Source organism: Mirounga leonina, unplaced genomic scaffold, assembly GCF_011800145.1.
Source record: "Mirounga leonina isolate KUSES-001 unplaced genomic scaffold, KU_Mleo_1.0 Mir_127, whole genome shotgun sequence".
NCBI lineage: Eukaryota > Metazoa > Chordata > Mammalia > Carnivora > Phocidae > Mirounga > Mirounga leonina.
In genome coordinates, this window is record NW_023270316.1 from 11,047,455 (window position 1) to 11,073,030 (window position 25,576).

Sequence of the window (25,576 nt, forward strand, 5' to 3'; positions counted from 1 at the left end):
CAGAATAAAAGGCAGAATCCATGGGCATAAACACACACCTAGGCATGTCCTGGTGGAAACAAAAAAATCCCTGAGTTCCAATGATCAAGAGGAAAGTGGGCCACCTTTCAGACAGCAACACTACATTACATATAATGGAAGACAAATCAGAATGACCTCAGACTTAATACGAGAAGCCAGAAAACAGCAGAGTGTATTAACCACTGAAAGAGAAGAACAGAAACCCAAGAATCCTAGAATCAAAATACCATTCCCCTTCAGGCTAAAGAAATATATCTGAGGATGTGGCATTTCTGAGCATACAGCCTCCATAAATTCCAGCCGAGGCAACTTCAAGAAAAAATGCTCTAATGAAACCAATGAACGAGGGCAGAAATCTCAAAGAAGGGAAAGACAGAGAACATATAGAAAGGAGAAACCTGTGCACGCACAAGCTAAAAGCAAGTCTGGAAACAAAAGAGATCAACTACAAGGGAAAACCAAACACAGCCTAGAGGTATGAGATAATCTCAGAGAATCTTCAGTGTTGCAAAGTTGGGGCAATCAGTTATATACTCTTTACAACTATAAATGGAGAAAATGCCAGTCTAAACAGGAAGATGAACACAAATAAAATGTTAAAGGACAAGAGAATTTCCAATCTACCAATGGGAAACAACAAGAATAATTAGCAATTTAATTCAAGCAACAAATAAAAAAGGGGAAAACAGAAAAAAGGAATACTGAAATACAAGTAAAGATGAAATAAAATCAAGTATTTAAAATTAGAAGGACTAAATTTTCATACTAAAAAAGTATCAGATTGGGCTTTTTTATTTAAACTTTACAAAACACAAAACAAGTGATAAAGAAGGCTTTGAAAGAAAAAGGGCAAATAAAACAAAAAGAAGGTGATGCAACATAATAGGAGTCAAGGTGGAATTTAAAATTAAAACCTCTGAAAAAGACAAAGATACTATGTAATAATAAAAGGCATACAACTCATGTAGAATAGTCAGAAACCTATACATATCAAATTATTTTACAGGTAAATATGCAAAGTAAACATTTAAAATTCAAGGAAAACTTGTATAATGAATACATATGTATATGTACAATGAAGTAATAGACGAAATTACATAATGTCTGAAATTTTTGTTAAAATATTCCAGCTAGGGGCACCTGGGTGGCTCAGTCGTTAAGCGTCTGCCTTCGGCTCAGGTCATGGTCCCAGGGTCCTGGGATCGAGCCCTGCATCGGGCTCCCTGCTCCGCGGGAAGCCTGCTTCTCCCTCTCTCACTCCCCCTGCCTGTGTTCCCTCTCTTGCTGTGTCTCTCTCTGTCAAATAAATAAATAAAATCTTAAAAAAAAAAATTCCAGCTAAAAGTGGCAAAAGCACGGAAAAGAAGGTATACATAAAACAATACTGCCAACATAAACATGAAGCTAGGTTACAGATTCAGGGGACTTTCCCATACCACTCTTGCTACTCTTAGTACCTCTGTATGTTTGAAGATTGCCACGTGTCAAAGAGACAAAAAACACTGACACAGAGGAAGAAAAAGAAGGAAGAAAGGAAAGAGGGGAAAAAAGGAAAGAAATAAGAAAGAGGAAGAGCCAAAGAAAGAAATGCAAAGAGGTCTTGAATGCAAGAATATTTAGGGCAGTGAAAATATTCTGCATGATACCTAATGGTGGATATAGGTCACTTATACATTTGTCAAAACCCTCAGGATGCACAACACCAAGAGCGAACCCTAATGTAAATACGGACTTTAGCTAGTAACAATGTATCAACATTTGTATCAACATCTGTAACAATGTATTGACAATTATATCAACATTTACAATTTACAATTTCATCAATTGTAACGAATGTACCATACTAAGACAACACCTTACTAATAGGGGGAATTGAGAGTGGATGGGTAAAGGGGTATATGGAAACACTTTGACTTACTGCTCATTTTTCTATAAACCTAAAATTGTTCTGAAAAATAAAATCTATTTTTTAAATTATGATTAAAAACTTAAGGTATCTCTAAATCAAATAGATCCAGTTAAAAAAGAAAGAAATCTAGAGGAATATGAATAAAACAATCAATAACCTTCAAAAACCTTGATTTGTATTACCTCAAAAAATACTGAAAGTCTATCACAGAAGTGATTAGAACAATGCTTAAAGACCTACAACTGAGAAAGATACCAGTACAAATTGATTCACATCTGAGTTTTAATATTTAAGGAATAATGCCTATTATCACCTATATAATATTCCCACAGTTTCAAAAAATACATATAACTTTATTACTCAAATCTGGTAAAGATGGTATTTAAAAAAGTAAAAATTGGGGCGCCTGGGTGGCTCAGTTGGTTAAGCGACTGCCTTCGGCTCAGGTCATGATCCTGGAGTCCCGGGATCGAGTCCTGCATCGGGCTCCCTGCTCGGCAGGGAGTCTGCTTCTCCCTCTGATCCTCCTCCCTCTCATGCTCTCTGTCTCTCATTCTCTCTCTCAAAATAAATAAATAAACAAAATCTTTAAAAAAAAAAAAAAGATTGTTAAAAAGTAAAAATTGGAAATTATATTAGCACACAAATCCAGTAAAGTAACAAAAGGAAAATCATTATGTCTAATTAAAAAATTTTTTTAAAGATTGTATTTATTTATTTGACAGAGAGAGACACAGCAAGAGAGGGAACACAAGCAGGGGGAGTGGGAGAGGGAGAAGCAGGCCTCCCGCTGAGCAGGGAGCCCGATGCGGAGCTCGATCCCAGGACCCTGGGATCATGACCCGAGCCGAAGGCAGACGCTTAACGACTGAGCTACCCAGGCGCCCCAATGTCTAATTAAAATTTATTCCAGGAATGTAAAGCAAAAGTATCAAAAGAGGCTATAATGTTAATAAACTAAAAGTTAAAGCTGTTTTCCTTATTAGTAATTGGTAGACCACTAGCAGTTTTGGCTACAACTAGAGACAAAGATAAGATCTTACAAATTTCTAGATGGGGGGAAAAAAAAACTTTAAACAAATGCTCAAGAATCAGAATACATCTCAATATCAAAAGTCAAAACTAGTAAAATGCAGGAGAGAAAAGGTCTTCAAAATGCTAATGGAAAGTTATTTCCAATCCAGAATTCTATAACTCAAAACTTTAGAAGAAAATTTAGGAGAAAGTCTTTGTGACCTTAGGTTAGACAAAGATCTCTTAGGTATGACACCAAAAGCACAATCCATAAATGGAAAAAAAAAAACAAAAAACAAAAAAACGGTAAATTGGGCTTTATCATTAAAAACTTTTGTGTTTCAAAGGACACCATTAAGAAAACAGACAAGCCACAGGTTGGGAGAAAATATCTACAAATCATGTATCTGTATCAAGAATGTATAAAGAATTCTTAAAGCTCAATAAGAAGAAGATAAACCAATTCAAAATTAGGTAAAGGATGGGATTAGACACTGCAACCAAAGGAAATACATGATTGACTAACAAGCACATGAAGAGAGATCTGATACCACTAAGCATTAGGGAAATGCAAATTAAAACCATAATGAGATAGCACTTCGTATACACTAGAATGGCTACCATTAAAAGGCAATAAAAAAGACCCGTTCAGGAGGATATAGAAATGTGGAGAAACTGGAACTCTCACACATTACTCATGGAAACATAAAATGATACACCAATTGGGAAAACAGTTTGACAGTTTCACAATTTACCACACAACCAACAATTCCACTCTAAGTATCTATCCAAGAGAAATGAAACAATTTGTCCAAAGACTTATATGTAAATCTTCACAGCAGCATTATTCCTAACAGTCAAAAAGTGGCAACAATTCAGATATTCACCAACTTGTAAGCAGATAAGATATATGATATCCACACAATGCAATTCTATTCAGCAATAAAAAAGAACGGACTACTGAAACACATTACGGCATAAATAAACCTCAAAAACATTATGCTAAGAAGTCAGACACGAACGACTACATACTGTTTGATTTCATACATACAGAATGTCCAGAAAAGGCCAATGTAAAAACTATCAAAACAGAAAGTAAATTAACAGTTGCCTGGGAGTGGAGATGTAAAAAAGGGAAGGACTATTAATGTGCACAGTATCTTCATGGGGTGATGCAAATGTTCTATTGTGCGATTCTGCTGGAGTAGCACAACTTTGTATTTACTAAAATTCACTGACTTATTGTCTTCTTCCATCTGGGCTGCTGGAACAGAATAACATGGAATGGGTGGCTCATACAAACAGAAATTTATTTCTTGCAGTACTCAGGCTGGGAAGTCCAAGATCAAGGTGCCAGCCAATTCAATGTCTTGTGGGAGTCACTTTTACTTCATAGATGGCAGTCTTCTCACTCACTAATCACATAACAGAAGGGGTAAGGTTTCTCTCTGGGCTATCTTTTATGAGGTCACAAATTCCACTCGTGAGGGATCCATCCTCATAATCTAATCACCTCCCCAAAGCCCCACCTCCAAATACCTTGGAAGTTATGTTTTAACATATGAGTTTGGGAGGGATACAAACATCCAGTCTATTGCATTTGTATACTTAAAATGGATGAATGTGGCGCCTGGGTGACTCAGTTGGTTGAGCGTCTGACTCCTGGTTTCAGCTCAGGTCATGATCTCAAGGTCCTGGGATCAAGTCCTCCTCCCCCCTCCAAGTCAGGCTCTGTGCTCAGCAGGGAGATTCTCTGCTTGAGATTCTCTGTCCCCCTCTCCATCTGCCCCTCCTCCTGCTCACACGTTCTCGCTCTCTAATAAATCTTTTAAAAAAAGAAAAGAAAAAAGATTCAACCAAAGCTAGCTAAGTAAATAGAGAGACAGATAAATAAATAAAATGGATGAATGTTGCAATCTGCAAATTATACCACGAGAAAAACTATTGGTTTTTTTTCCCCCAATAAGTTAATACAGAGTCATCTGCACTCATGTAAATTCTCATATAATGTAGATCCTGGGCACTTGTTCTCAAGAAGTTACTTAAAGACATATTCCAGGAAAAAAAGGGAATAAACCACAAAATGGTTTATGACAAAAATCTAGGAGAAAAAAGATCCAAAAAAGAGAAGCATAAAGAATCTTCAGGACAAAGCAGGGAAATCTCAGCTAAAAAGCCAAAATACAATGGAGACGGCAACCAATATAGACTACAGAAGATTAAAAGAAACCAAATATTTCTACAAAAGGACGAAATTGACAGAAAACTCAATGTGCCTGAATATATTCAAACATGGGACAAGTTTGTGGATAAATCAGTGACAGGCACACTGAAAACTAAGCAAAGATAATTTTTAGTGGGAGAGAAAAAATGGTGCAGGAAAGTGAAAGTAATCTTAGGTGACAACAGGACTGCTGTGAATAGCGTTCACACTGTGATCATAATAAAATCCCAAATACTGAGCTAACCCAAATCATGACAGAGTGGCAGTAGGAAGATGGGAAGTGTGCATTTGTGCAGTGGGTGTGGCAAGGTGGGAAGCTGATAGAAGAAAATGGAAGACTGAGAAAGACCTATATACATATATTGATTAAAAAGACAGAAAAAATATTAAAAGAATCAACTAAATTAATTAAAATTGGTCAGAGCCATCAATACTAGGCTCCCCTGTGAGAGGCAGGCAATAATTGTCCCTAAACAAAGGCAGAGGACAAGCAAGACCTTTCCTCCTCCCTTTCCCTCCCTAGCAGCCCTGGCTGTTCCCTGCCCAAAGCTAGAGTTCCCCACACATATCAGTTTAAAGAGCCTTCCCTCTTCCAAGTGATTTCTCATTTCTCCTTTTTCTGTTTTGTTTTGTTTTTTTCCTTTTTTGGTGGGTTTTGGTAGTTACTCAAGGGTTGCTATTGGATCAAAAAGCCAGGAACATGCTAATTCAGCTGTTTTAAACCCCATGACTTTATATCCAGGTGAAAATTTATCAATTATAAAGGTAAACTTATCACCCACCTAAGAACTCAGAAGATACAGTATCCATGGATACCTCTCAAAAATAAATTCTTGATTTTAAAAAGAAACAGAACAACCACCTAACCATAAGATGAATCAAAATGAAGAACTGATTAATCACAAAGCTATGGTAAGCTGCAGATGGTGACCATGAAAACAATTTAAAATACAAAATGGGAAGAACTAGAAGAGCCGTGCCTTAAAAAAGTCATGTTACAATAATACAAAATTAATAATAAAAATAGTAAAAATGAAGAGTTAGGGGAAAAGACAGCAGGATTAAATATAAATATGCCAATTTCCATTCATTTTGGTAAAAGGGAAACAATACATTCTCTCAAATTGGAGTATGAAGAAATAGGATGATAAAAATATAAATGGTTTCAATAACCATTTTTCTTATTCAGAACATCTTTTAAGGAATTAATATCTCTGGAAAATTAGAAACATTTATCTAATACTTCAGCAATTTCATCATTTTAATATCTTTTTCTTTGGTTAAATATAAATGAAATAAGCTTATTCTAAAACATCATATGGAAAAATAAGAGTAATGAGAAAGGAATAGTCCTGCTGGATACTGTGTTATAATACAGAGATATAACATCTGAAATAGTGTGGTACTAGCACATGATTAAACAGGTTAAAAAAAGAAAACAGTCAAATAAACATCTGCATACGTATGAGAATTCAGGATATAATTAAGGTGACTTCTAACTACTACAAAAAAGAATGATTATTCAAAAATGTTTGTGACAGGTAGCCATTTTTTAAATTAAAAAAATCAAATCAAATCCCAGATGGAATGGAAATTTCACCAGGAATGATGAAATAAGTACTAAAAGAAAACATGAAATAAAAATGTTTAATTTTTTAGTAGTAAAAACCTAAGTAGGGGCGCCTGGGTGGCTCAGTCGTTAAGCGTCTGCTTTCGGCTCAGGTCATGGTCCCAGGGTCCTGAGATCGAGCCCCGCATCGGGCTCTCTGCTCAGCGGGAAGCCTGCTTCTCCCTCTCCCACTCCCCCTGCTTGTGTTCCCTCTCACGCTGTGTCTCTGTCAAATAAATAAAATCTTTAAAAAAAAAAAAAGGAAAGAAAAGCCTAAGTATGTTCTAACACCAGGAATGATAAGAGATTTAAAATTCAACTGTAAGATTTAAAAACAAAAAATTTCTAAATAGAAAGAAAGAACAATATACAATGTCAAAAAGGCAACATGTGAAGGAAAAATAAATCACATCTGGGTTTGTTTGTTTTTTTTTTTTAACCTACATTTGATAATCTTACCAGGAAATGGTTTGTGGATGGGAGAAGAAACCAATTACTTACAGAACATCTTAGCATTATTCCCCACACCTTATTTCCATATGGGGCAATGTGATCAAGGTCTGATTTCCCTGTGCATGCAGAGGGGTAAGCAGCACAGGAAAGGAAGCCCAAAACTATTACACTTAGAACTTATGTAAGAGTTGCTGCCTTATCTGCCCTTCCTCTACCGCGGGGGGGAGGGACGAGCACATACAAACTTGGCTCTGGAATATATACCTATCTTTCTGAGGAGAGAAAGGGAATGTCAACAAATGGCTCTGAGGGAAAAAAATAAGACTTTCCAGCACTCTCTATCTTAAAGTTGCTATCCTTCAATCTCTGTGCCAAAAGTCTTTGGTTAGAAAGCCCTCACTCTGTAGCAATGTGAAAAATATTCATGGAGCATTGCTTCTTCATGATATCACAAATGGCTTATTGCTTAAAAATAAAGGACACCTTTAATAAGAAAACCCAGAGGGCAAAGGGGCTAATGGTCAATTCAAAGAAAATGAAATGTTAATCAACCTATGAAGAAAAATTCAACCTCACTCATAATAAGGAAAATGAAAATGATATACTATTTTTCACTAACAGAAAAAGACCAAAAGTCAAAGATCCTTTGGACTAAGGAGTAAAAGACACTGATAATACTTAACTAGATTACTAAAATTCATATTTCCCCAGAAATTCTACTTCCACACATACAAAGTGATGCTATAAAGGACCATTCATAATTGTCAATATTTGCGATAGCAAAATACTGGGGAAACTACCAATAGGAAACTGGTGAAATTACAGGATTACATCTACAACTGGGTATTAAAAAATCATAAAAATGAAGATAACGCTTTAAGTTAGGTATGGAACATTACCAAAGATACATTGTTAAGTAAAACAAAGGTTGCCTCCAGAGGAAAATCAAATGGTTGTGATAAAAACGTGGTATGGAGAGTGACTTTTCTGTTATATACTCTTCTGAACCATTTGGATTTTTTCTTTTCTTTCTTTCTTTTTTTTTTTTTAACAAAATATTGCCAATTCTTAGTTTTACCATTCAATACGAAACTAACATTATTCAAGCAAAATCACATATAATTTAGTTAATTAAAATAGCATTTTAACAAAATTATGGTTTTTGGTAGAGTATTTCTCCAGCTCCCTACCCAACTTTCATAAACAGAAAGAAGGAAACAGGTGATATATCTACAGATACATATGTGTGGGTGGATACGTATGGGAGCTTCTACTACAGAAAATGAAGAGACCATTTCAAGCAAAAGGAGTAACATATAAAAAGCACATAGAGGTCAAACTGAATGGCATACTCAAGAAAGAAAGAAGTCTCTCCTAACTAGTACATCAAGAATGGCACTGGCAGGAAAGAGGACTCTGAGGCAAGATGAAGGACACAGTGAAAAGGAACCTTTAAGGAAGAAGCACTATCATTAAGAAACAGAAAACAACTGTGAACACAAACATATACAAGGACAGCATAGATAATTCTGATAAATAAATTTTAACCAGACTGAGACCAAAACCAGTCAATTGAATCTATGCACCAAACACTTTCTCAGTGTTACATCTCTTTAAGAAGAAACTGTATTTATTTCAAATTTCACTCTTAAAAAAAAAAAAAAAAATCAAGCAAAGTAAAGATGCTATCTATCCACATTTCTGTTACCAGAAAAAAGTGTATAACTTCTGAAGCTGGAAAAAGTGACAGTTCAATCAAGATATCTCAAGAAAGGAAAAAACAAAAAAAGAACACAGACAATTAAAGCTCTCCAGGCTCAAAATGAAACACTAATTAGAGATAACATATATCTTAGAAGATGAAGAATTTGGCAAATGTGCCTTAAGTATGATAATTTAAGGTTAGTAAAGAAATTTGAAAAAGAAACTCTACTATTAAAAGAACATTTGAATTGTTTAAATCAGAAAGAAGTCCTTGAAATATATAAGAATGGCTTTCTGAATACAATGAAATCCAAGGTTCTTTAATCATGTTCCCTTTCAGTCACAGCCTCTACCACCAAATATCCGCCCATCACACAGATGCTTCTAGAAAATCAAAATTAATTATCTGGTAACTGACAGGATTATGGTCACTGGAAGTAAATGCACAGTAAAGAAATATTACAACATTAAATGGGAGACACAAATGAATCCAAGTGTGACATTAAATAGCATAAAAGTAGGTACTATCAGATATAATAAAATGAATCTCTTCATGAAATTTTTTCTTTAAATTCATTTACACTCTTTTTTTGAGAGTATAGAACATACCTTGCTGACAAGTCATCAAGATATAAAATGTACACCTCAGTACCTAATGATTTTGACCAACTGCATAGCATTACTTGATGTAAGTATCAACTTCCAGAGGTCTTATACCAAAACCAGCAATGAGACAAACTCAGAAAAGCTTATGGGTTGAGATAAATGAGCCAGAAACAAACAAAACACACACACACACACACACAGTAATAAAGTGTCCTAAAGACAGCACTGGTTATTAGTTGTGTAAATTCTGATAAATACCCTAACTAAAGAATCTAGTAGCTCTTTTGTCTGGAATAAAATACACTTTCAACTGCCTTCAGAATTATATTACAAACTAGTATTCTCATCATGGCATAATAAAGTTTCCATTTTAATCAAAAACATGATCTCCTAGCTAATTATCTAATTAGATATAATTTGTTATAAAGACATTTTTTTTTAAAGATTTTTTTATTATTTATTTGACAGAGAGAGAGATAGCCAGAGAGGGAACACAAGCATGGGGAGTGGGAGAGGGAGAAGCAGGCTCCCGGGCGAGCAGGGAGCCCAATGTGGGGCTCGATCCCAGGACCCTGGGATCATGACCTGAGCTGAAGGCAGACGCTTAACGACTGAGCCACCCAGGCGCCCCAAGACATATTTTTAATCAAAATCAAATCAATCTCTAAAAGGCAAAATTCTGTCACTCCTAAAGATATTCACACCAATAAATTATAGGATAAAAAAGTTATCTCAAAGACAAGTGTAAGTTTTGGGCAACAACAACTAAGGTTAATATTTATACAAACTCTACAAGTATTTACGATACTGGTTTCAAATGCATCTAGATACCATAAATTCTGCCGTAATAAATGAAAACCAGCCCCATAGTGTGATCTTATAAGCATAATGTTGAAAAAAGAAGCAACGTATAGAAAATTGCATATTACATGATCCCACTGATTAAAGTTAAAAAACAGGTACAATTAATTATATATTGCTTAGGTGTGCATAATTAAAAGGAAAACAATACAGAAATGCAAGCAAGCTTTTAGAATTCAGTCAGAACAGTAACCAGCTCTAGGAGGACAGATGAGGAATACTTAGGAGGAGAAGTTGGGGCGGCGGGGGTGGGTGGTAAGAAGGGCTGGCATTTTGGGACTTGTAGATCCACTTGATGCTTACATGGATTTTTGCTATAATAATTTTTTCAGCCATATATTGGTGTTTTATGTACTTTTCTGTATGTGTGTTTTAGTTTACACAACTTAAATAAAAGGAGAAGGGGAAGAAGGAAGGAAAGCCACTAGTCCTCCGGAGACCTTGGTTAGAACAGAGGGAGCATGTCCCTAAGTCAACAGCTGCTAGACTTCTAGCAGCTGCTAGACTTCTCAACCTCATCCCAGTGGCAGAGGGGGCAGTTCCTCTAGAAGAAAATGAGTGTCATTCCTGAAAGTTACTCTAGGTACTCTTCCTTCCTCCATCCCCTTCAAAATTTTATAAGCCCTGAATCCCGTTCTGTTTATCACATCTGACAGCAGTTCTCTTAACAGTACATGAACCCTAACCAAGACAAGTCATCAAGAGAGGTTCGAAAAGAACCAAAGAGGAATTTCCAATACGGAGTGTTAACAGTAATGAGGCAGAAGGTCTAGACAATGACCATTACATTAACCTGATACTTATCTGTCATTCCCAACAGATGTCCTAGTATAAGCATAAAAATGAAACCTTTATTTAACACTTTATGAAGTTGGACTTTTGACTTTCATAAAAACAAAAAGGAGTGGGAGAGGAAGGGTAAAGTATAGAGGCACGGTAAGGAATGAAAAACAGAGTTACCTGGAGTCTTGTATTCATTTCCAAGAAATAAAAATTCTTCTTCGAGTCCACAAGGAATTCCACGGTTCCAGCAGAGGAATACTTTACTGCTTTGGCAAGAGCTACAGCTTGTTCTCCCATTGCTCTTCGAGTCTTAGAATCCAGAAAAATGCTACAAATACAGAAAGAGTAATCAACACTTTGAACAAAAGTCATCTTTTGCGTGCACCATATAAAAATGTTCTTAAAGTTTACTCAAATGTGATCTGTATCAATTTAAGATTTTTATATCATATGCTTTATGTATGTTTATAATACATGCTTTCTGTCAAGTCAGCTTCAGATTTTTATAAAACTAAACATGTGAACCTCCCACATTATAGTGCAATTTCCATCAATTTTAGCACAATTAGTTGTTTTCAACCAGTAAAACTTAACATATACATTCAGAACTTCCCTAAGCTAAAATTGGGAGATGTGCCTTAGGGAGAACACATGTGTGCTGGATGAGCTTTCTTCAGGCAAGTCCTGACCAGGACCAGGGGTTCAATATTAATGAATCAACAACATGCATTAAGTAAGGTGGCTTTCGATAGAAACACACATAAAACAAGGTTAAGTCAGGATATTTTCATCAAGGCTACGTATTGATTAAAATGTCCTGACTAGAGGCTCACAGAACCTAACTCTACTTCCCCTGCGTATTCGCTAATTCAGTGTTCACAGTGACTCTGTGAAATTTAACTACCACAAACAAAAAGAACTGTATATCTAATAAATCCTCAAAACTTTTGTTTCATAATACCAAAGTTACCCTCCAGCAGGCAAATAAAGCTTAAATGTTTTCAATAAACCCTAAAAAAAAAAAAAGAGTATTTGTGTATTTTCATGTATTTTGCTTCTATCTAAGAAAGGTTCTAAGAAATAGAACACTGACTACTTTTGTCCCATGGATTAAAATTTGTGGATCAAGATTTAGGTGATTTTTATAAAATTTTTATTATGGAAAAGCAAAATGAACTTCTATGCACCTGTTTCCCATGTGGAACAATTATTAATACACAGCCAGTCTTGTCTATACCGTGCACATCTACTTTTCTACCAGGCCTACCCATTTTTTTTCCTACAAATTTTATTTTAAATCAAATTCCAAATTAGATATCATTTCATCTATAGAAACTTCCATATCTGTTTCTGTAAGATTTGTAACATAATCACACTTAAAACATTAATAAGAACTTAATAGCATTTAATATTCAGTTAGTATTCAAATCTCCCTGATTATTTCAATTTTTTTCAGGTAATATCTTTGAATCAGAATTCATATAAGGTCCAGCCACTCCATTCACTTACTTATTTTTACATCTTTACAGTTCTTTTAACTTGTAATGCTCTCTTCCCCTTTTTCTAAGACAAGGATCTGCTCATTTTCCTCCCATTTCTCACAATCTGGGTTCAACCCCAGAATTGTATGGCATTTTAACATCCGCATTACATTTCTATTTCTCATAAACTGCTGGTTAGATCTAGAACCCTGAACAGATTTCAGGTTGGAATGGGGGAGGGGGAAGCAAGAGAACTTCACAGAGGGGAAGTGTACCTCCTAATGTCTCCCTTTTGGTGGTTAGGATTAATCATTGGATAAAACAGTTCTGCTTCAACCTAATGGATATAGGCATAGATGACATTTCAATGCTAACTAGTTGACAAAATTAATACAAAAAAAGAAACCCAAAATTAACATAATAACATTTGGAGAATCTCAAAGACAGTGGAGTGAAACTATTTTTGTACTGTCTGATCTTGTCCTTTCTAGTCATAAACTCTGTTAGTAACACTCAGAGCTATAAGCAACCTCATCATTGCACTCAAAACAGAGTAGTAAATTCAATTTCTAGAAACTGAAAACTGAAAATTCCACTTATTTAAGATTTTACAAATAATAATATACAAATACCTATCAAGTCACTATTAATGACCAGTTCTCATTTGGGGGTTTGTCTTTTGCTGTTTTTGTTCCTACTGCTTTAAATTTTCCTCTTTTTCTCTCAATTAAATGAGTTCAAATGAAAAACTTGTATTTCTAGAGAAAGAGAGGAAACAAAAATAATAGTTCAAGGTTCCTAGTCTGTGTAAGATTTTTATCCCAGGTAAAATGTGAATGGGTTTTAAATAAAAAGTTAATTACATTGGAAGCAATAAGAAGAGAACACAAAACTATAAAAGTGGGTATGTCAGAGACTATCACTGTTCTACCAGCAACCCTATACCCTTCTTCCACACAACTAAAATTTTAGCAGAGAACATGGTTATTTAATTTAAAAAAAGACATTTCCCAACTTCAGCAAAGTCCCTAACTTCAGATCACTACCAAGCAATCAGCACTAGTAGGTTCTGGGGCCCTTCCTTAAACATACAGGTAGAACATTCCTTTTGCCTCTTCTTCCTTCTCTCTTTCATCCTGGTGCTGGGCCATGAGATAGGGTCACGCCCCATGTAGGCCACAGTGGACTGCTCTTCACAGCATGGTGGCTGGTTTTTAAGGTAAGTGTCCCAAGAGACAGGAAATGGAAGCTGGAAGTTTCCTTAGGCCTGCACACAGCATCACTTCTGTGCAGTCTATTCTCAGAGCACAGAATCAAGGGGGGGGTACAAAGATCCCTACCTCCACTCATCAACAAGAGAAGTGGCAAAAAACTTGGAAACCACGTCTTAAAACTCCCACGCTATACTATATATTTAAAACCTAATATAGGGCGCCTGGGTGGCTCAGTTGGTTAAGCGACTGCCTTCGGCTCAGGTCATGATCCTGGAGTCCCGGGATCAAGTCCCGCATCGGGCTCCCTGCTCAGCGGGGGGTCTGCTTCTCCCTGTGCCCTCTTCCCTCTCGTGCTCTCTGTCTCTCATTCTCTCTCAAATAAATAAATAAAATCTTTAAAAAATTAAATTAAATTAAAATAAAACCTAATATAATTAAAGGAGGACTTGCTTTGTGCCATTATCCTGTAATTAAAAATTCACTCATATTCACACCTCTTTAAAGAAACTATACATACATATCAAGGCACACTGGTTATGACTAAGTTACAACTAGCTATACTCCTTATTGCTTATTAAAAATGACGATGTACACTCAACTGGGGGATTTTTAAGGACACAGAGACAACTAGAATATATACAAATACCAACCTAGCATCAAATTAGAAATGAAGTTCCATGAAATTGCTACATTAAACACATCTAAAGGTAGCTTGGAGAAGGGCCCAAAATAGTTCTGATAAATCAAGGAATTACTTTTTTTATTATTATTATGAACATACAATATATTATTTGTTTCAGGGGTACAGGTCTGTGATTCATCAATCTTACACAACACACAGTGCTCACCACAACACATACCCTCCCCAATGTCCATCGCCCAGCCACCCCCATCCCTCCCACCCCCCTCCACTCCAGCAACCCTCAGTTTGTCTCCTGAGATTAAGCGTCTCTTACGGTTTGTCTCCCTCTCTGGTTTCATCTTGTTTCATTTTTTCCTCTCTTCCCCTATGATCCTCTGCCTTGTTTCTTAAATTCCACGTATCAGTGAGATCTTATGTTAATTGTCTTTCTCTGATTGACTTATTTTGCTTAGCATAATATGCTCTAGTTCCATCTACATCGTTGCAAATGGCAAGATTTCATTTTTGATGGCTGCATAATAGTCGTGTGTGTGTGCGCGTGTGTGCGCGTGCATGTGTACACACACCACATCTTCTTTATCCATTCATCCGTCGATGGACATGTCGGCTCTTTCCATAGTTTAGCTATTGTGGACACTGCTGCTATAAACATTGGGGTGCAAGTGCCCCTTCGGATCACCTAGGGTAAATACCCAGTAGTGCAATTGCTGGATCATATGGTAGCTCTATTTTCAACTTTTTGAGGAACCTCCATACTGTTTTCCAGAGTGGCTGCACCAGCTTGCATTCCCACCAACAGTGTAGGAGGGTTCCCCTTTCTCCGCATCCCCGCCAACATCTGTCGATTTCTAACTTAATTTTAGCCATTCTGACTGGTGTGAGGTGGTATCTCATTGAGGTTTTGATTTGGATTTCCCTGATGCTGAGCGATATTGAGCACCTTTTCATGTGTCTGTTGGCCATTTGGATGTCTTCTTTGGAAAAATGTCTGTTCATGTCTTCTGCCCATTTCTTGATTGGATTCTTTGTTCTCTGGATGTTGAGTTTGATAAGTTCTTTATAGATTTTGGATACTAGCCCTTTATCTGATATGTCATTTGCAAATATCTTCTCCCATTCTGTTGGTTGTCTTTTGGTTTTGTTGACTGTTTCCTTTGCTGTGCAAAAGCTTTTTCTCTTGAAGTCCCAATAGTTCATTTTTGCCTTTGTTTCCCTTGCCTTTGGAAACGTGTCTAGGAAGAAGTTGCTGCAGCTGGGGTCGAAGAGGTTGCTGCCTGTGTTCTCCTCAAGAATTTTGATGGATTCCTGTCTCACATTTAGGTCTTTCATCCATTTTCAGTCTATTTTTTTTATATGTTATAAGGAAATGGTCCAGTTTCATTCTTCTGCATGTGGCTATCCAATTTTCCCAACACCCATTTGTTGAAGAGACGGTCTTTTTTCCATTGGACATTCTTTCCTGCTTTGTCAAAGATTAGTTGACCACAGAGTTGAGGGTCCATTTCTGGGCTCTCTATTGTGTTCCATTGATCTGTGGTCTGTTTTTGTGCCAGTACAATACTGTCTTGATGATGACAGCTTTGTGATAGAGCTTGAAGTCTGGAATTGTGATGCCACCAGCTTTGCTTTTCTTTTCTTTTTCAATATTCCCCTGGCTATTTGGGGTCTTTTCTGGTTCCATATGAATTTCAGGATTATTTGTTCCAGTTCTGTGAAAAGAGTTACCGGTATTTTGATAGGGATTGCAAATCAAGGAATTTTGAAAAACTGTGCTCCAGAAGCCTTTTGATGGTAGGATAAATTCAAAACGTCAGGGTCACCTTTATGAAAACTTCACCAACAGAAGATCCTAGAAGGCATGTATCCCTAGACATTATGTAAGACCAGAAACACCAGCAAGGTCTCTATTACCTAGAAGCTCATGGAAGTCAGGGTTGGCTATCCACCAAACTCTCTCCTCTAGCAAAACCTCACCTTTTTTTCCCAAGTATTCTCACACGTCATGCACTGAAGTACTGAGGATGAGATCAAGTGGCAAATTCTTAACTATAAAAATATACACTAATAGATTCTACCATGACGATTCCACCGAATTGCTACTGAAGCAATTTTAGCCAATAATGGGAAAGAAATATGCTAAACAAAATCAGTCTATTACGAATATTCATTATGAAAAACTCTTACCTTGGTGCTTCCTCCACCACTTTCTGATTTCTTCGCTGAATTGAGCACTCTCTTTCATTGAGCCACAATGCATTCCCATGTTTGTCACCTAAAACCTGACAGAGCAATACCACTTGAAAAATTATACAGCCATACCTATAGAGTATGTGCCCAAGTAACATTTCCACCATGCAACACCCCCTGGTTTTTATCACTCGAAGCTCCCAGAACACACGTACCTCTCAATTATGTTCCTCTTTTGGTTAATGTTAATAGAGGAAAACTTTATTTACAAGCCTGAAACTCACTAAAATGTTTTAAAAAGACTTGAGGAAAAAATTCACACATCATATTTCACCCAGTGCACTGGCATATAACATCAATTATACAAATTTTGTGAAGGACATTGAGTGTCAATAAAGGAAATATACATTCTAGACATCAGTGGTGCTTCAGGAAAACCGTGTTATTACAAACATCTGTTTGTTTTTAACATAATTACATGTCTGTTGATCAGGAAATGCTATTTACATCCAATATTACTCTGTTACTTATATACGGATGCTTCTACTGTGCTTTATTTTTGTTAGAGAAACTGATAAAAGGTCTGGGATTAACATGTAACACATTATGATTTTTCCCATTTGTAATACTGAGAAATAAGCTGGAGTTGCCAGATAAAATAACAGGACACCCAGATGAATATGAATTTCAAAGACTTATTTATTTTTAGAGAGTACACACACATAGTGGGGGGCAGGGCAGAGGGAAGGAGAATCTCCCCACTGAGCACAGAGCCAGATGCAGGGTTCAATCTCACGACCCTGAGATCCTGACCTGAGCTGAAACCAAGAGTCAGACGCTTAACCAACTGAGCCACCCTGACACCCGTGAATTTGAATTTCAAATAAACAACAAAAAATCTTAATAAAAATAGGTTCCAGGGGCGCCTGGGTGGCTCAGTTGGTTAAGCGACTGCCTTCGGCTCAGGTCATGATCCTGGAGTCCGCGGATCGAGTCCCGCATCAGGCTCCCTGCTTGTCAGGGAGTCTGCTTCTCCCTTTGACCCTCCCCCCTCTCGTGTGCTTTCTCTCTCATTCTCTCTCTCTCAAATAAATAAAATCTTTAAAAAAAAATAAATAAATAAACAAACAAACAAACAAATAAATAAATAGGTTCCAAATACTTATTGGGACATACTTCCACTTAAAAACAAATACTGTTTATCTGAAATTCAAATTTAACATGTATCTTACCAGCTAAATCTGGTAACCCTAAAACATGCTCTTGGTGAATATTTTTGCACAGAATGTTTGCTTTTGGGAACAGATTAATCTATTTTCATGATTGAGGAGTAGTTACATATTACTGAATGCGTATATTAAGTTCACAGAAATAAAAGCTATTCTAGAAGCCAAAAGGCTAGGCAATAAAATTATTGCCTATTACTCCAAACTGCTATGCAACTTCTTTGGGCAAGTCACCTTTTTCCCTTATGCATTATCAACAGCAAATACGATCATCTTAATACTTTATATGGTGCCAAAAATATAAAATAAAAAAGATCGGGCACCTGGGTGGCTCAGTTGGTTAAGCGACTGCCTTCAGCTCAGGTCATGATCCTGGAGTCCCTGGATCGAGTTCCGCATCGGGCTCCCTGCTCGGCAGGGAGTCTGCTTCTCCCTCTGACCCTCCCCCCTCTCATGTGCTCTCTCTCATTCTCTCTCTCTCAAATAAATAAATAAAATCTTAAAAAAAAAAAGATCATGGTTACAGTAAACTATAAAATGAGTAGCTAACATATGAATGTAAACTTAATTTTTAGTAATAAAACATATCTAAATCTCAAGAATGATTCCAAGCAAAGGAAAATACTGCAGTAATGAAATGCCGAGAAGTTGGAATTTTATTTTTAAGTCTCAAAGGTGGCTGCATGAAGTACAGTCTAAAAAATACTGTAACACTAAAAAATACTTTAACACTAAATTTATGCTACTTCATTTCATCCTAGTTGACAAGAAGGTGAAAGCAGACTGTGTAGTCTGCTTCACTTCATGAAATAAAGCCATGATAACCAAGAATTCTCAGAAATATTTCTAACTGTAAAATATTAGATTCATATATAGAATTACATTTGTTTTCCCCTAAAGTCTGTGTAGTCTCCTAATTCTTTTTAAAAAATCTTGGCATGGAGGTGTCTGGGTGGCTCAGTTGGTTAAGCGACCAACTTGATTTTGGCTTGGGTCATGATCCCAGGGTTGTGAGATTGAGCCCCCAGTGGCTGCAGGGCCTGCTTAAGATTCTCTCTCTCACACTGCCCAGGCCCTTGAAAGCATGATCATGCGCTCGCTCTCTCTCGCTCTCTCTCTCAAAAAAAGGAAAAAAAAAGTTTTGTTTTTTCCTAAGCATTGAACAAAAATAGTATTTTTAAAGATTCATTTATTTGAGAGAGAGAGAGAGAGAATGCAATTGGAGGGGCAGTGTGAGAGGGAGAGGGAGAGAAAGAATCCTCAAGCCGACTTCCTGCTGAGCACGGATCCCAACCCAGGGTTTGAACCCAGAACCCTAAGATCATGACCTGAACGGAAATAAAAAGTTAGCTGTGTGGGGCGCCTGGGTGGCTCAGTCAAACATCTGACTTTAGCTCAGGTCATGATCTCAGAGTCCTGGGATTGAGCCCCGCACCCCAACAGGTTCCACGCTCAGTGGAGAGTCTGCTTATCCCTCTCCCTCTGCCCCTTTCCCTGCTCATGTTCTCTCATAAATTTTTTTTAAATAAAAAATAAAAAAAGAATCGGCTGCTTAACTGACTGAGCCACCTAGGCATCCCTCAACAAAAAAAATTTGACAATGATTTATTCCACTAAATAGACTAAGTGACCAGACAATATAAAGAGTGCCTGTAAGGGAAGTTAATCCTTAAATCCCTCATGAGTTGTGTTTTGTTTTTAAGATTTTATTTTTTATTATTTTTTAAAGATTTTATTTATTTATTTGACTGAGAGAGACACAGCGAGAGAAGGAACACAAGCAGGGGGAGTGGGAGAGGGAGAAGCAGACTCCCCGCTGTGCAGGGAGCCCAATGTGGGGCTCAATCCCAGGACCCTGGGATCACGACCTGAGCCAAAGGCAGACGCTTAACTGACTGAGCCACCAGGTGCCCCAAGATTTTATTTTTTAAGTAATCTCTATACCCTATGTTGGGGCTTGAACTCACAACCTAGAGATCAAGAGTTGCATGCTCCACTGACTGAGCCAGTCAGATACCCCCCATCATAAGTTTTATTTTCTTTTACTTTTAATATAGCCTTTTACCAATGTGCAGGTACTCCATGTGGAAAATCTCCCAAATACACTGCTTACTGAAAAAAGCGTCATGATAACAGAGTGTCCATATAATGCAAGCCATTCAGCATCCGTGGATCCAACTCACGAAGTGCCAGTTGTGCCCAGGTTGAGAAACACAGGTTTCCACCACTCAGAGTGGTGCCACTGCCACCAGCAGTGGAGATTCGGCGTAAGAAAGGACACAGTAGGCGATAGCCCCTGTGTAAAAATAATAAGTGATACACATATATACTTCACAATAGGATACAGCAGGATGTAACGGTGCCTGCTTCTAGGGACAGAAACCAGGGGGCTTGGCGACAAGGACTTGGAGACGGGGTGAAAGGAATGCTCACTTTTCATTGGATGTCCTTTTTTGTGTGCACAAATTACCTCATATAAATAATTAAATACATGCAAACTGAGAAAAATAATTTTTAAAAAACATAGATTAGATATGGCAAATATCTGTGTTACCTATTTAAGTTACTAGGAGACACTTTCACCTATGTTTAAAATTATCACCTAGGGGGCGCCTGGGTGGTTCAGTCGTTAAGTGTCTGCCTTCGGCTCAGGTCATGGTCCCAGAGTCCTGGGATCAAGCCCCGCATCGGGCTCCCTGCTCGGCGGGAAGCCTGCTTCTCCCTCTCCCACGCCCCCTGCTTGTGTTCCCTCTCTCGCTGTGTCTCTCTCTGTCGGATAAATAAATAAAATCTTTAAAAAAATAAAAAAATAAAAAATAAAATTATCACCTACATTATATGGCACGGCTAATGAAAATAAACTACAAGCTGATGTAGATCTCTAATTACTTAATACAATCTAACACTTATTGAGTGTTAGTAATGTGAAAGACAATGGCCTAGTTGCTGGAACCAACAAATGAATAAGACCTACTAACTGCCTTCAAGTACTTCTTGGTCTATTTGAAAAGTCAGACAACTCAAGATAAAATCAATGGTCATCTAACAAATATGTAACAGAAGAGGAATACAGAGAAGGGGAAAATTAATTTTGCCTCTATAACCTTACAGGAAGGATAGCCCAGGTATCTCCCCTAGGTTACAGACTTAAATATCCAACAGTCTACTCAACACCTACACTTTGATATCTCAACCTTGTTTCTCCAAAATCACACCCTGATCTCCTCCCCAAAACATGCACCTCTCAGTTTTTCCCACCGCAGTAAAAGATAGTCCTAGTCTTCTAATTCCTCAGGCCCAAACCCTAAAGCCATCTTTGATGCCTTATACTTTTTCTTATACATCACATCTGATCTCTTAGAAAATCTGGTCTACCTTCACAGAGTATCGAGAATTCAGTCACATCTCACCACCTCCTCTACCAACACCCTGGCCCAAGCTGCCATCATCTCTCACCAAGAATTACAGCAAACAAAAACAAAAACCAAACTCCTAGGAGATTCTCAGCTTCAAATGGTGGTTTTCCAATACAAAGTAAGAGCCAATGACTAGTATGTGCCTCCTGTTTTCTTCCTTTACCTTGTTGGTTGGGGTATTTATTGCAGTGTCATATCCTTTTCTCATCGCTGTAAGTTTGATGAGCAGGTGTCACACTGTCTTCAAATACAGAGGTCTTTGCATCAGAAAAACTGCTTTTAAGGAACCATATACAAGAAGTCTCACCCATAGCTGGGCCAAGTTTGAAGGCGAGATTCTGGTCTTGGCAGATGTTTATATTCTACTTACAGAAGGACATGATCACTGGGGGGGCTGGTCAATGGGCTGTGCTAGACCATATCCAAAGTCGGCCCCCACATTCAATAAGACATTAAAAGAATCATTCACCACCACGGTCATGTGGAATTTATGTCAGGGATGCAAGGATGGTTCAATATTCACAAATCAACGTGATACACCACATTAACAAAATGAAGGAGAAAATCACATGATCATCTCAATAGATATAGAAAACGCATTTGACAAAATTCAGCATCCATTCATGATAAAAACTCTTAAAGTGGGCTTAGAGAGAACATACCTCAACATAATAAAGGCTACATGTGAAAAACCTGCAAGTAACATCATACTCAGTGGTAAAAAACTGAGAGCTTTTCTCTAAAATCAAAAACAACGTAAGGATACCCAGTCTTGACACTTTTATTCACAAAATCCTGGAAGTCCTGGCCACAGCAATCAGACAAGAAATAAAAGGCATCCCAACTGGTAAGGAAGAAGTTAAAACTGTCACTATTTGCAGATGACATGATACTACACACAGAAAACCCTGAAGACTCCACAAAGCAACTATTAGTGGTAATGAATTTATTCAGTAAAGTTGCAGGACACAAAATTAGTATCTAGAAATCAGCCACATTTCCATACAAGAATGAAGTAGCAGAAAGAGAAATTGAGAAAACAATTCCAGCTACAATTGCACTAAAAAGAATAAAGCATCAAGGAACAAAATTAACCAAGGAGATGAAAGACCTGTACTCGGGAAACTATAAAACACTAATGAAAGAAACTGAAGATGACACAAATATAAAGCTATTCCATGCTCATGGACTGAAAGAATATTGTTAAGATATCCATAGTACTCAAAGCCATCTACAGATTTAATGCAATCCCTACCAAAATACCAACAGCATTCTTCACAGACCTAAAACTAATAATCCTAAAATTTGTATGGAATCACAAAAGACTCCGAATAGCCAAAGCAATTTTAAGAACAACAAAGCAGAAGGTATCGCAATCCCAGATTTCAAGATATACTACAAAGCTATAGTAATCAAAACAGTATGGTACTGGCACAAAAACAGACACATACATCAATAGAACAGATGGAGTGCCCAGAAATAAACCCATGATTTTATGGGCAAGTAATCTATGACAAAGGAGACAAGATTATACAATGGGAAAAAGACGGTCTCTTCAGTTAATGGTGCTGGAAAAACTGGACAGTTATATGTAAAAGAATGAAACTGGACCACTTTTTAACACCATACACAAAAATAAACTCCAAATGAATTAAACGGCCTGAATGTGAGTCCTAAAACCATAAAAATCCTAGAAGAGAACACAGGCAGTAATTTCTCTGGCATCAGCCACAGCAACATTTTTCTAGCTATGTCCCCGAAGGCAAGGGAAACAAAAGCAAAAATACACTATTGGGACTACACCAAAATAAAAAGCTTTTGCACAGCAAAGGAAACCATCAACAAGAAAAAAGGCAACCTAACTGAATGGGAGGAGATTTTACAAATGAGATATTTAATAAGGGGTTAATATCCAAAACACATAAAGCACGGGGACACCTGGCTGGCTCAGTCAATGGAGCATGTCTCTTGATCTCAGGGTCATGAGTTCCAGCCCCATGTTGGGCATGAAGCTTACTTTAAAAAAATACACACACACACACACACACAAACTACAGTATTTACTAGACCTATACATAACATTACCATGTAATCCAGTAATACTTCTCCTCAGTATATCTGCAAGAATGTATATGTCCATAAAAAGTCATAGCAATTTATTCATAGTATCAAAAAGCTGGAAACAACCTGAAGATCCACCAACAGGAAAATGGATAAATTGCAGGTTATTCAAACAATGAAATATCACAGAGCAATTTTTTAGAGTTAATAGTAACACACAGCCTCACGGAACAATCTCAAAGACATGATGTTGTATGAAAGAAGCCAGATATAACCAAAATATATTGTATGATTTCATTTATATAAGTTTAAGAACAGGCAGAAATATTCTGTAGTGTTAGAGGTCAGAACAGGAGGCCAAGTGGAGGGACTGACTGGGAAGTTGTATGAAGAAGTCTTCTGATGTCACAGAAATGTGCTATACACAGATCTGGATGGTGGCTATACAGCCCTACATGCATGCATAAGAACTTTGAGTCGTACACTTAAGATCTGTGGACTTTAAGATGTGGTAGGTCACTTTAGAATATCTAAAAACAAAAAAACCCAACAACAACAAAAACCCCTGCTAACTTCAGAAAGAAATACACTACAGTCAATTTTTTTAGACTATTTTTTTTTTTTAAGACTTTTTGCTTTAAGACTATTTGCTGATGATACATATTTGCAACATTTTTTCCCAATCTGGAAAACTGGAGGATCTAGATGAAGATTTTCTACCCATAAAAAATACCCAGGGTGCCTGGGTGCTCAGTCAGTTAAGCGTCTGCCTTTGGCCTAGGTCATGGTCCCAGGGTCCTGGGATCGAGCCCTACATCGGGCTCCCTGCTCCGCGCGGGGGGGGGGGGGGGTCTATTCCTCCCTCTCCCATTGCCCCTGCTTGTGCTCTCTCTCTCAAATAAATAAATAAAATCTTTTAAAAAAAAAAAACTATGTAAAATGATAATTAACTTCAAAAAACCACAATGACAGAATTTAGGACTTCTATTATGCCTCATCAGAAGAGGCAAGGGCAGCAAATAACCTATTATTTAGTTTTCTGAATCTCTATTGACACTGAAATAAGTAAAACAATACTTAAACCTCAGTATAATTTTAAATTTGATGTTTACATTTTATCAATTTTAATTCAATTCATAGCCATAACATTCTTAACAGAAGACGTTCTTAACAGAAATGAAAACTTCAGGAGACATTGTCTTCTTCTGTGTGTTATTTCAGAAAACCAATTTTTTGTCTTGCTGAAATCTACACCCCCTACAACCGCTTTAGCAGTTAGATTAAAATCTTAACCTGAGTAGAAGAAATTATTTACTCATGTCAAAACTAGCAATTCCTAGAAGAATGTCTGTCTCGGTGAGCCACACAGACATTTGGTGAACTGAAATGATATAAGTCCAGATCAAGCACTTTATTAAAAAAAAAAAAAGCAAGCCCTGTCAAGGTGTCATGGCCCAGTCCCAGAATGGGACTGAATGAATCTCTAGGTGCAAAGTATTTAACTTGGTCAGACAGCTTGGGACTGCTTCTTTCTACAACAGGATTTTTATATCATTCCTTATGTTGACCAACAGCCTGGCACTTTAATGAGAAGTATACCAGATTCCAAAGGAAAGCGATCAATTTATGCACATTCTCTATTTTGAAGTTATTCAAGCATATCAGAACAATTCACAATCATTCTAAATGGAAGAAAGGATATGTTTCCAATAGGAATAAATGACGTTTTTTTAAAGTCATAATAATTAGAAAACATCTTAAAATGTACCAACCTGAATTTCTATATGACGAGGGTTATCAATAAATTTTTCTATTAGTAGTCTATCATCACCAAAACTAGAAGCAGCTTCTTGAGATGAAAATCTAAAACCATCCCTAATTTAAAAAAAAGAAAGAGGGAGGCGGGAAGAACAATCAAACTAACAAAACAAATACAGCCTTCAATATAAAAGTAAACAAAGCAATTAAATAATTTATTTTGGTTTACTTATGAACAAAGCCAAGAAAAATTCACTTAATGCACTAATAACTAAATTTACTTTCATTGACCAACAACTCCTACACTCACCAGCTTTGTGACCTGGGGTCAGTGATTTAACTTCCCTGAAACTAGATTTTATAATGAAATAGGAATACCATTACTTAGTTGACCAACTGTTAAAAA

General features: G+C 37.0%; 1 protein-coding gene across 3 annotated transcripts in view; it reads right to left on the reverse strand.

Annotated features, from left to right (window-relative positions):
* The window catches only part of PCCA (propionyl-CoA carboxylase subunit alpha), a 402,470-nt gene that overhangs the window by 227,494 nt on the left and 149,400 nt on the right, over positions 1-25,576 (reverse strand). For all 3 annotated transcript variants that reach the window (XM_035003107.1, XM_035003106.1, XM_035003108.1), the window contains 3 exons: positions 25,185-25,287; positions 16,707-16,801; positions 11,362-11,512 (listed from right to left, as the gene is read on the reverse strand). In XM_035003107.1, the coding sequence (XP_034858998.1) occupies positions 11,362-11,512; positions 16,707-16,801; positions 25,185-25,287 (349 nt within the window). The remainder of the gene's footprint in view (positions 1-11,361; positions 11,513-16,706; positions 16,802-25,184; positions 25,288-25,576) is intronic.